General features: G+C 37.9%; 1 protein-coding gene and 2 long non-coding RNA genes across 3 annotated transcripts in view; 2 read left to right on the forward strand and 1 right to left on the reverse strand.

The window, feature by feature from the left end:
• Positions 1-5,265: 5,265 nt before the first annotated feature.
• On the forward strand, positions 5,266-6,354 carry LOC127530626 (uncharacterized). Its single transcript, XR_007937273.1, has 2 exons — positions 5,266-5,744; positions 5,901-6,354. It is a non-coding gene; the product is annotated as an uncharacterized LOC127530626 (long non-coding RNA).
• A 138-nt stretch (positions 6,355-6,492) lies between these two features.
• LOC127530625 (uncharacterized) lies at positions 6,493-7,964 on the reverse strand. The gene is made up of 3 exons (XR_007937272.1): positions 7,738-7,964; positions 6,901-7,009; positions 6,493-6,741 (listed from the first exon to the last, which is right to left on the reverse strand). It is a non-coding gene; the product is annotated as an uncharacterized LOC127530625 (long non-coding RNA).
• Positions 7,965-8,932: 968 nt separating this feature from the next.
• Positions 8,933-13,733, forward strand: part of LOC110948804 (protein phosphatase 3 catalytic subunit alpha-like) — a 31,604-nt gene continuing 26,803 nt past the window's right edge. The window contains 1 exon segment of the mRNA XM_022190518.2: positions 8,933-9,380. Coding sequence (XP_022046210.2) covers positions 9,326-9,380 — 55 coding nt within the window. The 5' untranslated portion in view covers positions 8,933-9,325.

Below are 13,733 nucleotides of genomic sequence, written 5' to 3' on the forward strand. Positions count from 1 at the left end.
AAGCCACTGTACAGCCCTAAAATAGCACATGTATGATAAAATCTGTAGATTCATAAGCCTACAGTATGTAAACAGCACATAGTGAGTTTGTCCTAACTTCTGTTAATCTGAAGTGCAACGGGGTGTAAACACTACGTCACATGCAGTAGGCACTGGTTACCAAAATGACCATAACGTATCCTCTTTGTTAACCTGTCATGCTCCCTGTGTGTGGGAGAAAAGGGCTGCTCCCACCTGTTAACGCATAACAAATTCCCTAGAGTCACATGTATGTGCAAACACCCACTCAGCTAGGTCAGACCTCTTGAATCTAACACAATAGAGGACATTAACAAAACAAGAAAAGCACTCAGAGAGTTCAGTACTCCACCAAAGCTGCTCAGTCGCTATATCATTTCATACAGTGGAAAACTTGAAAAAAGTTGTGGCAGAAATCATGGCATCATAGAATGTGGTCATTTAATATAGATGTGCCCACGAACAAAACAACCTTGCGCTGAGCACAGGCGTGTGCTATGCATGTGAACATTATGTACAGATACAGAAACACGTGATGTAAATATGTAGAGCGCAGCGGGACTCAATGGGACTTGGAAACACCCCCAGAATTTAATCAGCTGTTCCTTGTATAATTTCGGACAGACAAGTCCCGATAACTCTCAAACGGTCGATTTTTAGTAGGATTGCAATCATGTGATCGTCAGAAGGCAGCTGACGTAGAGTTCACTTGTCATAGTTACAGTGATGCCATGCCGCTATCTCGCAATGATACAGAAATCTGTAGCACATCCGTGGATCCTGACTATAAGCTGCATCACTGCCAAAACTTAATCAGTCCGTTTTTCAGTAATGCCGTCAGCCAACAGACAGAAAAACAGACAAACCAACTCTAATTGTCACATAACTTCGCCGAGGCTAAGCCTCCTCGACAGAGTAAAGATGACTGATGTCCAGTTGAGTTAAAAGCAAACAAACAAAACATAAAGTACATAAAGTACTGACCCCTGTGAAAGTTTTTCCCTTTGCTTTCCAACACCAAATCATGGTCAATTTCACTTGGCTGGTCTGATAAGAATTCATGGAAAAAAAAGACTCATTCATCTCAACTCAATAATAATAATAATAATAATAATATGTAATGTCAAATAACTTAAAACATAAAATGGAAAACAGGTGATCACACACTATTAAAAAAAACAAATCTAATTCAATCTTAACTTCACAGGCACAGCCAACTGGTTCTAGAAATCACACAATTAATGATCAAGTGAGTGTTAATATGATTGTGGTATAAAGACACCTGTGTCTGGAAGGTCCAGTCACTGGTGAATTGGTAACTCCTGGCTCTATCTGTACCACAAAGCTAAACTAGACTTTAAGCAACTCAGTGAAAAGGTTATTTAGAAGCATAAATCAGGGGACTAATACAAAAAAAATCCAGGTTAACAATATCCCTTGAAGTATTATCAAATCCATCATCAACAAATGGAAAGAATGAAGGAATATGGCAACTGTGGAAATTTGACAAGAGCAGGCTGTCCTCAAAAACTGAGCGACCATGTCAGAAAGAGTGAAGGAGGCCACCTCCAAGATGGGAGAGATTATGGATACAACTACTATTGCCTGCTCTTCAGTTATAGCCTAGCCGCGCTAGACCCATGTTCTGAATTCTGAAGGCACAAGGGTCTAGGAACGCTCGACAGGGAGGGAGGCGGGCTAAAAGGTTGTCTTTCAAATCACTCTGCAGCAATTGGGTAGGTATACAACCAGTCAGCGCAACGAATAGACTGATATAGTTCCTAGAGCGCCGGCGGATTGTGGCTAAGTCCCATTAGCTTCCCAACCAGCGGAGCCAACTGGTATATTAAGGATTTGCCATATCCTGTCGGCATAAGTCCAAATACGTCTTTCTTCTCAATGAAACACTTCAGTGCCGTCCTTTGTTTATCTTTCAAGTTGAATTTTAGCTTCAAATCTTTAAGGGCTGTGGCCAAAGCAGAGTCGAAAGATAACTGTTTATTGTGCGCCGGTTGTTTCTGTCAGAATCGTCGCGCCTCTGTCGTCACTTTGTTACGCCCGCCTTCTGACTCTACACTTCATGGTGATTGGTCCGGCCAGTTTTAGGAGCATCCAGCCTCGAGCCTTATGGAGGGTAACTAGACCCATCCTGGCAGAGAATTAAATTTGTTGCCGTGGGTTGTCTAGCGCAGCTAGGCTACTTCAGTTACAGATTTACAAAAAAGAGAAATAAAATGTTAAGAAAGCTCATATTAAATATTAACTAGAGCTCACCAAAAGGCATGTGGAACACTCTGAAGTCAACTGGAAGAGGGCTCTTTGGTCTAATCAGATCAAAATCAAGCTTTTGGGCCATCAGACTAGACACCAAATACTGCACATCATCACAGACACTCCATCCCCACTGTGAAGCATGGCGGTGGCAGCATCATGATGTGGGGTCTGCAGCAGGCCCTGACTTGACATTATGCTGTGGAAATCTGTTGGCTGCCCTACCAAGGACTAAGAATAGCGGGACAAGCAACAGGGCAGCACTGCTGAAACACTGTCTGGTAAAGTTTTCCACAGCTCCTAACAAGAGCAGTGTTGTGATCAAAGCATTAACTGCCGGGAGCCATAATAAAGCTAAAAAGCTACAAAGCATCACAAGCACCGAGACGTCATTGCTGTGTTTCAGACCAGCTGTCATGTTGCTGATAGCAGTGATGCAAATACAAAATTATATCACAGATTCAGTGAAGTCAACTGAAGGAATAATTGTGACCCATTTGTAAAGAGGAGGTAGAAAAGCAGTGAAATCTTTCACTCGATGAACATAAAATGGATTAGGAAATAAGGTGATGAAAGAAATGGCAAGAGAGTGACATTTTATGAAAGAAATGGCAACGAAGTGGCTGCCTTTTAAAAGTTTATAGAAGCTTTGTAAACTTAAAAGTATCTGATGGAAAGAGCATAGACACAATAATTACCTGCCGGACAGGGCACCAAAGTCTCTAAACTCTCAGGTTTGCTTCCTTTTTTTTCTCTTCTAATTATATATCAAATCTTTTAAATATTTAGTCACTGTTGTATACAGTATAAAGTTTACAATTACAAATGTGATTTTGCATGCACAATCCTCTTATGAAAAGGAAACTGAAAAGAAATCTCAAAATGATACATTTTATTATTCAGTCTTAGAAGTTAAAAAGTTAAACACTCCAAAATAAAAAAATCAGTCATGGTGCCTTCAAAGATCCATAAAATGAATTCTATTTATCACTGTGAAAAGGTTGTATTATTATTGGTAGACATCTCAAACAATAAAATAATAGTGATGTTATATTTCTGTTAAATTGAGAAGAGAAAGCCATAAAAAACATCCTGCCTCTACTGGCGGTTTGCGGGAAATACAACTGCTCTATGGGTATGTTTACAGGTATTTGTTAAAATTGTTTTTTTCTGGAAAAAACAACAACAAACAAACAAACACAAATCTCCATAGTTGACTCGTTTTTGTAATCCTTAAAGTCATACCTGTTATAATATTTATTTTCTTTATGGTACTTGAGACTACACTAATTTGAACTCAATTTCTCACTACTTTTTGCGACATAAACAAGTCTTTGGAACATTAAATTCCCCTCTTTTGTCAGCAGACGCCATGAAAACTAATAAATAAGTAATAAAGGACGTGCAGCAAAGGCTTCAAATGCACATTGTTCCGTAGTTTTTAAAGTTTTCGACAAAGTGTCGGTAATTAGACGGAGTCAAACGCTAGGTCCCTGAAGCTGGTTTCAGTCGATAGACGGGTCCAAACATGTTAGCTCGCAACAGCAAATGCCTCAAACTGTACACACAGAGACAGCTCGACAAATATGAAAGAATTTAAAGGTAAAAATCACAAATTACCTTGTGCCCCTTCCAGAATAGTTATTTTCTGACCGTTGTTTGTCCTCTGTTTGACCAATAATCCCACAGGTGAGTCCTAAATACTAAACTGTGGTCATGTGACCGGTTACGTTATTCACCAACATGAAACATTGTATGTAATCAAGAGCATTTCATTTAAAAAGTAATAATTAGATGCCTAATTTTTATTGTATTGCTTTAACCACAGTATTTAATTACTGTACAATATTGGAGAGTATAGATAGAATATAGAGTTTATTTTCTGAGGTAAATATTGTACATTCTTAACTGTAATTTATTTTAGGTGAGTGTGAATTTTTTTATAATAGTGTAAGGTTTTAAATGTATTATTTGACTTATTAGGACAAATTGAAAAAATAAATAAATACAGGTAGGGTCTTAGCTGTAATAATTGATCTATTGAGTTAAGCTTGAATATTTTAGATTGTATGATCCTAACCTTAATATCCAATTTAGTTTAATAAAAAAAAATTCATAATACTGCAGGGTCTTAAATTTCTTTTAAAGTCAGGCAAATGTACATTTTGCATAACATTTTATGTTATTAATCTTAAATATTGAATTTAGTCAAATAAATTTTAATTTTAAATAATATTGTAGGGTCTCAACTGTAATATTTGATGGTAAATCTGAATTGTTTATAATATAGGATCTAACTTTTTTATTTGGTCAAGTAATTTTTTATTTAAATTTTTTTAGGGTCTCGACCTTATTACTGACATTCGTCAGGTAATTTTGAATTTTCTATAATATTGTAGGGTCATAAGTGTAATATTTAATTTAGTCACATAAATTTGAGCTCACTATGATATTGTATGGCTAAACCTTAATACTGAACTTAGTCAAGTAAAAATGAATGTTGTATAATATTGTAGGATCTTGACCATAATATATAATTTAGTAGAGTAAATATAAATTCATATAATATTGTAGGATCGTAGCCACAATATTTAATTTAGTCAGAAAAGTTAGAATTTTATATAATATTGTAAGGTCCAAACTATAATATTTAATTTTACTCAGGAAAATTTAAAATGCAAATAATATTGCTAATTTAGTCTTTTTGTGTGTGTGTGTACGTATAATATTGTAGGGTCTTAACCACAGTATTTCTTTTAGTCGATTTAAATATATATATATATATATATATATATATATATATATATATATGGCATGCCGTTTAGGAAATTATATATATAATGAAAGTCGATATATATATAATGAAACTTGATATATATATATAATGAAAGTCGATATATATATAATGAAACTTGATATATATATAATGAAAGTCGATATATATATAATGAAACTTGATATATATATAATGAAACTTGATATATATATAATGAAAGTCGATATATATATAATGAAACTTGATATATATATATAATGAAACTTGATATATATATAATGAAAGTCGATATATATATAATGAAACTTGATATATATATAATGAAACTTGATATATATATAATGAAAGTCGATATATATATAATGAAACTTGATATATATATAATGAAACTTGATATATATATAATGAAACTTGATATATATATAATGAAAGTTGATATATATATAATGAAAGTTGAGATATATATATAATGAAAGTCGGAATATAGAATGTTCAGATTTTCATTCCATCTATTCAAAGTTTCATTCCATATATTCAGACTTTTTCCTACTGAGCCCTGGAAGGACATGGCAAACAAAAACAGGAACCTTATTGGACATTTGCTCTTCAGATGAGCTCTTCTGTGATTATCTGTCTTCATGGTTGTCACAGGGAACGGCGACTACGTTTGAGAAAACAGGTAATTTCTAGAGATGTTTTGATTCTGAACACTGAACGTGTTAGCATTAGCTTAGCTACTTAGCTTCGACTACATTTGCATCCCTACATAGCTTAAAGGTTAAACACATGCACCATATGTTGATGATAATGATAATATCTATGTTTATCTTTATAGCTGGTCTTAAGGCTAATTACGAGGCAGAGGTCAGCTGCTGCCTGGACACATCCATGATCACGCCACTGGTGGGACACAATTGTACTGGATTTCAGCTGAAGGCTGCTGTTCTGTCCAAACTGAGACATTTTTATTGTGACATACCCTCCACTGTTGTTAGCTTTTGATTCAATAAATTTTTTTGAGATGAGGAAATCACTATTGCATGTTTCTAGTTAAATACCCTATTTTTATGATATATCACTAAAGCATGCACTTTTTATATTTTCCATCAATTTCACCCAAAAGTTGAATAACTATTTGTGAGCAGTGTATGTAGACACATAATAGAAGCACATTTCAATAATATGTCTGCTGCAGTAGTGCAGTTTATCTACCTAGATTGGTGTAACAGTAAAAAAAAACATATGCTACTGATGTTTCTGACTAAAATCTGCTTGAAAAGCACAACTGCTTATCTGTCAAAATGTGTGTAACAAAAGTGTGCACTGAACACTGAATAAAGTCTCTGTAGATTATAGACAAAATTTGCATCTCTCATCACAAATTTCTGTTTATTCACCCAAAGTGCATGAGTAAAATACAAAACAGGTGAAGTACTAAAAAAGATTTATTTTCTAGAAAAGCCAATAGTCAACAATGCAGTTTAATTCTGGGACAGTTGCTCCAGCACCGACGCCATGCGTCCCATCAGTGCAACCAAGGTTTTCATTCATCTTCTGGATGTTCTGGAGAATGGCAGAGGTCACGTCTTGGTGTCTTCCGATCTGTTCCAAGAACCGTTCCTCTGACCTCTCCAGATACTGCAGAGGATCCAAAGCAGCTTCCTGGTTCCCTTTTCCTGCATAAAAGCACCAAAAAGTACTAGTTGTCAGTAATTATTTTCTATTTTCATAAACACAGTTAACTTAAAGTAAATGTTCTATTTTGTGATTTTAGGATGGGTCAAAAGATAACATACTGATCATGTTGATGTCTGCATAGCCTAAACAGATCTTACTTGATTTGGTCTGTAGAGAGGAGGACGGCGTGGAGGAGCTGCAGGACGGAACCAGTAAGCTGCAGACTAGTGCTCCTGGTAACTGGACCTCATCATCCAAGGCCGACAACTAAATAAAATGAACAAGACATGCTGTTGATAGCATCTGTAATACAAATGATTTTATCCATTAACTGATTTATTGCTTTGTCCATACAATGTTAGAAAGTGTTACAAATAATACCTGTAATAATTTCCAACAGTGATAAATGCCTTGTTTTATTTTACAACAAAAAACACCAAAAGCATCTGTGTATAAGAAATCAGTGCATTGGATTTCCACATCTGCAAAGCTAGAAAATCACACATCAGAATTTTACCTTGAAATTATGAAAATAGCTGCAGATTACCAGTACTCTTTACTTCATTGTGTTAACTTGATCATTTGAATCAGTTTTTTAGACTTGTATTACTGATACGAAACATAATCAACACATAAATTAAAATGTGTTCGCAAAGAGTTCACTGGTTCTTCAAGGAAAATTTCAATGATAACCATATAGTTCAGTAATATGATTAATGGGTCATTGTGTAACAGCGTGGGAGGTTCTGAATACAGGTCTTGGACTGAAATATTGCTGCTGCTTTCCTCCGGTTTTATAAGGAGTTGTTTCATAGCTTGTTAGCTTACCAGCGGCTAACTGGCTGGCAAACAATAGTTCAACGCCAACCTCTAATCACTGATCCGGTGTCCGGACCGCGTTAGCTGGCGGAACGTTCATAATACTGATGTGGGACTGTTGTAGCTAGCGTATTCATAGTAGGATAACAGCAGGATGTTGGAGAAATAAAACTTACCATTATCAGGATCGCTGGTCTGCATGGCAGACTCTTAGCGCATCGCACTGCTTGAATGTCTGTGTATTTCAGGCCGATTTCAAAATAAAACTCAATAAAATTCTCGTCCGGGTGAGTGTCCTTCATTGTCGCTTCGCCATACGGACATGTCCCTTCCGGGGCTCGGTAGGAAAAAAAGATTTGATATATATATAATGAAAGTTGATATATATATATATATAATGAAAGTCGATATATATATATAATGAAACTTGATATATATATAATGAAAGTTGATATATATATAATGAAAGTTGATATATATATAATGAAAGTTGATATATATATAATGAAAGTCGATATATATATAATGAAACTTGATATATATATAATGAAAGTTGATATATATATAATGAAAGTCGATATATATATATATATATATATATATATATATATATATATATATATATATATATCAAGTTTCATTATATATATATCAAGTTTCATTATATATATATCAAGTTTCATTATATATATATCGACTTTCATTATATATATATATCAAGTTTCATTATATATATATCAAGTTTCATTATATATATATCGACTTTCATTATATATATATCAAGTTTCATTATATATATATCAAGTTTCGTTATATATATATCGACTTTCATTATATATATATCAAGTTTCATTATATATATATCAAGTTTCATTATATATATAATTTCCTAAACGGCATGCCATATATATATATATATATATATATATACACACACATATATATATATATATATAATATTGTTGTGTCTTAAAAATATTTGATTTATTCGTGTAAGTTTGAGTTGGATATAATATTGTAGGGTCTAAAACGTAAGATTTATTTTTAGTCAACTGAATATGAATTTTATATAACATCGTAAGGTCCTCACCTTTATATTTATTGAGCTTTGCACAACTGAATGGTAAATTAAAACGTATTTCTTGAAAAAAAAAACATGTGTTGTAGATTTGAAACAATGATAACCAATCCAAGCATGTTTGTGTAATAATATAAAATACAAAATGAATGTAAAACATGTTTATATTCAGGTCCACGCGCTCTCATCATCGGGCGTAACCAAATTCCGGGAATACGGAAACATGGCGCACGGTGCGTGCGTGGGGGCAACCCCGTCTCAGCCTCCATCTGATGGCAGCATCAGGCAGTCCCGTGAAACATTTGCGTGGGAGTTCCCTTCACCGCCATGTCGGGATAGTGCACAATCTCTCTCCCCCCCTCTCTCTCGCTCTCCCTCTCTCTCTCTTCCTCTCTCCCTCCCTCTCTCTCCCATCCTCCCCCACAGTCAGAGCTTAGCACAGCAGAAGCGGCTCCTACAGCATCCAGCAGCAGCAGCTCAGCCTCCATCCTGCCTGGGGAGCAGCAGCAGTCCTACCCGGCGCAGCAGCGACGCACGGAGGGGGCGCATCATCCAAGTGATGCCACAGCATCAGTCGCATTTCGACAAGAAGCACTGAGAGCAGGATCCTAACAGGAGGAGGAGGAGGAGAGGAAAAGGGAAAAAAAAAAAAAAAACCGCTTCAGCCTCGAAGACGGCAACTGCTCATGAAGATGTCTAACGCTGACATCGTCTTAAACGCCGCCGATCGGGTGGTGAAATGTAAGTTAGCCTACATTTTCCGTTTGGTTATGGCTGTATTACATAACATCTCAAGTGCTCAGCTTCTTGTGCCCTGGCAGAACGTGGCCTTATTATTTTTTGTTGTTATTATCATGTGGTGCATATGCGGCCGTCAAGTTGTGCTCCTGGTGATGGTAGTGGGCAACTGCTGAAGCTTTGATGTTGATAAACAATCTTTGCTGCACAGCCCCCCACGAATCAAGGAGCAGAGAAGCAACAGCAGCTGTGAAAGGGGGAGACGTGCAATATGTAATTTTAATTGTACCAATGCATTAATGTTTTAATCTGGTCTGTCACGATTTGACTGTATCTTGGAGGAGAGAGGAGGGAGAAAACAGCTGAATGTGCTGAGCTGCTGGTAGAAGCTGGGGCAGTGATGCAGCAGGATTTCATGGGCTCTGACAGGGCCAGCAGAAGAGGAAGAGGGCATGAAATTGACATTTAATGGAGTATATGTTACCAGGAGTGAGTCATGATTTCATTTGATTAGAAGAGGTCTATAAGGAATCCCAAAAGCTGAATCGGTGGACGGATCAATGCGGGGTGATGAAGGGCTCACAGTTGCCATAACTCACTGAGCCCTGCTTGTTGTGAGCAGCACTGTGAGTCCTGGACGTGTATCCACGTTCAGGATATTATCACGATGGCCGAGCAGCTCAGTCAGCATTAACAACTTTGTCCTTTAGGCTGGAGAGTTGTAGAAACACGGAGTAATCTGCACTGCGAGATGTGACAATGACTGCAGGCGCAGCAAATGTACTGCATGTGTAAGCTGTTACAACTGAATGAGCCTTGCTTAATAATTATAGAGACAGTCTGAACCCTCACAAATGAATCAGCCGGGTTCTACCTGAACACCGTAACAGGCTGTTTTTTTTTTTTTAATGACTCATTTTTAGTGGAGCACTTCATTTGTGTGGAAAAACAAGGCAGGGAAATCCAAGCAGTTTCTCTCTTTTAGCATACTTCATCACACTGCTGACACATTTCATCGGTCTGTACTCTAATAATGCTACACCATTCTATCCAAAAACTGCATCTAAACCCTGCAGTGTTTGATCCTAAAGTCCACAATAAGAGAATTGTACTTAGATGTGTTATGTTTGAGCAGGAATCTACAATCAAGACAAAACTATTGTGTTTTTTTTTCTTGGCAACGATTCACTGACATCCAGGGATTCAAAAATATGTCAAGCAGAAGGTTTATCTCTACAAATGCAACACAGCCAAGAATTCTGACTCAGTTTTTTTTTTTTTTGCTTTTGTAACATGGTCATGTAATACTTAGGATTTAGCACTTTCAGATACTCGCGGTGTTTGTTTTATCGTAGCTGCTCACATTGCCTCAGGATATGTAATCTTTGAAACCTTGTTTAAATAGCTTCATCCCTCTTGACCACAATCCTCCAAATCCTCATTTGCCCTGCTCAGATTTGTCTCATGCTCTTAATTATGCTAAAAAAAAAAGCTTCATTATTACCTGACAGACATATGGATACTCCTTTTGTCACTTTTATCTGCTGTCCTATTCTTGTATTCTACTTTGAAAAACTGTGTTCTGGTTTTGTTTTGTTTTTTTTACAATCCCCAAAAGGCTGAGAAGCGAAAAAAAAAGTAGATGGAAGGAACTGAACCATGCATCTATCAGGTGATGAAAGGAGGGTATCAGACGGTGGTGATTTTGATGCTGAAACTGATATTTCCTGCAGCTTTTGTGTGCGCTGCGTGCGACTACCGAGCACTGACACTACAAGCTACTCCAAGTTATTTTTAGCCCTGTGTACATAGCTCCAACTTAAACCACAGCAGGTTTCTCGCCGGTTCTCTTTTTCTGTTGCGTGTTTTAACCTGACAGAGCATATCTAAAGAGACACAGTAACTGCTGGTCTGTGCAGTTTGTTTGCCACCGCTGGGCTGCGAGCATCACCGGGCGAGTTCAGCTCATTTGTCAGGGATTTCAGACATGAGGCCTCCAGTTCGCCTGTGAACTGTTTTACTAAAGTTTGGCATCGGTGTAGAGCTCAACAGGCCTGCTGACATGAAGCCATTAGCTACAACATTAAAACAAAACAAGATTGTGTAGGTTCCCCTCAGGACACAAAAACAGCTCTGAGTCACTGGACCTCTGGGGGTGTCCTGTGGTGCACCCGGATGTTGGTAGCAGATCCTTTGGGTGTTGTGGGTTGCAGGGTGATGCTTCCATGGATTGAGCTTGTTCCAAGGCTTCCCACGGATCCTCAACTGAGTCAGAAACTGGGAGTTTGGAGGCCAGATGAACACCTTGGGTCGGGTTCCTTAAGGTGTTGTGGGGTGTTTTATTCTTCTGTGTGAGGACGCTGCTATCGGTGTGCTCGATTGCCATGGGGGAACAACGTCAAGGTGGAGGAAACCTATCAAAGTAGCCAGGAGTTTCCCAGCAGTGCATTGTGTTCTAACAAGACAATCAATGTTGTTCACTTCAGATGACAGCGGCTTTAATATTGTGGCTCATGAGAGTTTATTGACCTTAATAATTTATTAACAGTCATGATGCAGCAATAGTTAGCTTTGACAGCTTTAGTCTGCTGCTTATGCATTATCTGCACATTAGCATCAGTAAGAAACACTCCAAGGATCATACAAAGCTGGTCGTACAGTAGCAGGTGGAGGTGATGAGGATGTGGATATAAAAAGAAGACTCTTGTGGTGTTATTTTCTAAAGTGTTGCACCTGGGTCTGTGTATGTTAAATGGACCTCTTATGAATGCACACTGTCTAGTTAGTCCAATCAGGTGAAGCCCTCCAGCGCTTCCTGACTGAATGCAGGGTTGCTCATTAGCAACATAAACCTGCTATATGGTTCATTTTTTCAGGCTTGCGAGGCGGGAACTCTGCTTAGGAGAATGTGTTTTGGCACAGAAATGCACAGCGACAGTCTAAACTCTCCTGCAAAGGTGGCTAAATATGATCTGAAAATGTGATGCGTCTACTCTTTGAGCATTTCCAGCACAATATCTATGAGAACCTCCAATGCAAATTGCAGTTTTCCGTGGCGGTACTGGCTGTACTCCAACAGTCAGCTGCTGCTGCTGTTGCCCGGCAACATACAGTATTTCATAGCTTGACTCTGCTTGGGTGCTGAGCAGAAGTCAGCGTTTCATCTCTCCACCATACATTGACATCAGTGTGTTTTCGCCAACATATGTGTGCTTCTGTTCAATGTGTTGTTGGAAATCATTTGTAAAGAAATCTGTTGGGGTTTTTTTGTATGTGTGTGTGTGTGTGTGGGGGGGGGAGTTCTTTGATATTAGTAGGCTTTAATTCTAAGTGTGAAAGCTTCCACATGGGGCTCATTTCAGGTAATTTTACTGCCAACATTGTGGCGGCAAATTGGAGTTTCTCAATCAGCTAAAAGAACACTTCCCGCATGCTATTGGTTATGTAAATAAATTATTACACCCACCTGTATTTCAAGATAGGCTGTGCTTCCAACCATTTCCATATGTCAGATTTACTACATTACCTTTTCGTAATTGGCAAATTGAAGGTACTTTTCAATCAGTGCTGTTCTACCTCATGGACTCATTCCCTTCCTCTCCATTCTGACTGCGCTCAGATTGTACTTGCTGCTAAAGTGTCAAAGCACACATCGCCATCACAGATACACACTGCACTCTGTGAAAAATTTTCGTCCCATTAAATGCACTCGTCGGGGCTCGCCTCATTATCCCAGGAGCAGCGACTTTGAGATTCCTCTAGTGAAGCATTCATTATTAAAGAGCATGTTGATCATGTTCAGTTTAAGCCTGAGCTTTGAGACTCCTTCCTTTGTCTTCTCTTCATTTGGTACTGCTGAGTGGCCCTGTTTGCTATGCGCCACACAAATCTGCCAAGCATAGCCATACTCTGGAATACACTGCTGCTGACGGCTCATGTTTATGCGCACATTAGTGTGTGTTTGCGGCCTGCTTTACTAATGAATTCCGCAGCTGGAGTTCATGTGACTTATTTTTCTTTTCATGTGAATTAGTTACAGCTCAGACACTTAGAAAGAGTCCTCTGTGTTAAGCCAGATGATCTGTAGATTAACATGAGTACGGCGGCGCTGAAAGCTCGCCGTCACACAGCACACAGAGATCAGCAACACGTCTTAATAAATAACCTTTGCTGCCACTGAAGTAATGATCTGTGATTGGATTTCACACTTTCACACAGGCTGTCTGTTGGGTAGGTGACTGGTGCATTTTAATGGCCACAGGCTTTAGCAATCCAGGGAGAGAGCTGGATGAAAAGAGCGCTTAGATGTTTTATCCAGCACTCAGAAAATACTTAGCAAGTAACCACACATCTGTA

The sequence above is a fragment of the Acanthochromis polyacanthus genome, chromosome 17 (assembly GCF_021347895.1).
Source record: "Acanthochromis polyacanthus isolate Apoly-LR-REF ecotype Palm Island chromosome 17, KAUST_Apoly_ChrSc, whole genome shotgun sequence".
In the NCBI taxonomy this organism is placed as follows: domain Eukaryota; kingdom Metazoa; phylum Chordata; class Actinopteri; family Pomacentridae; genus Acanthochromis; species Acanthochromis polyacanthus.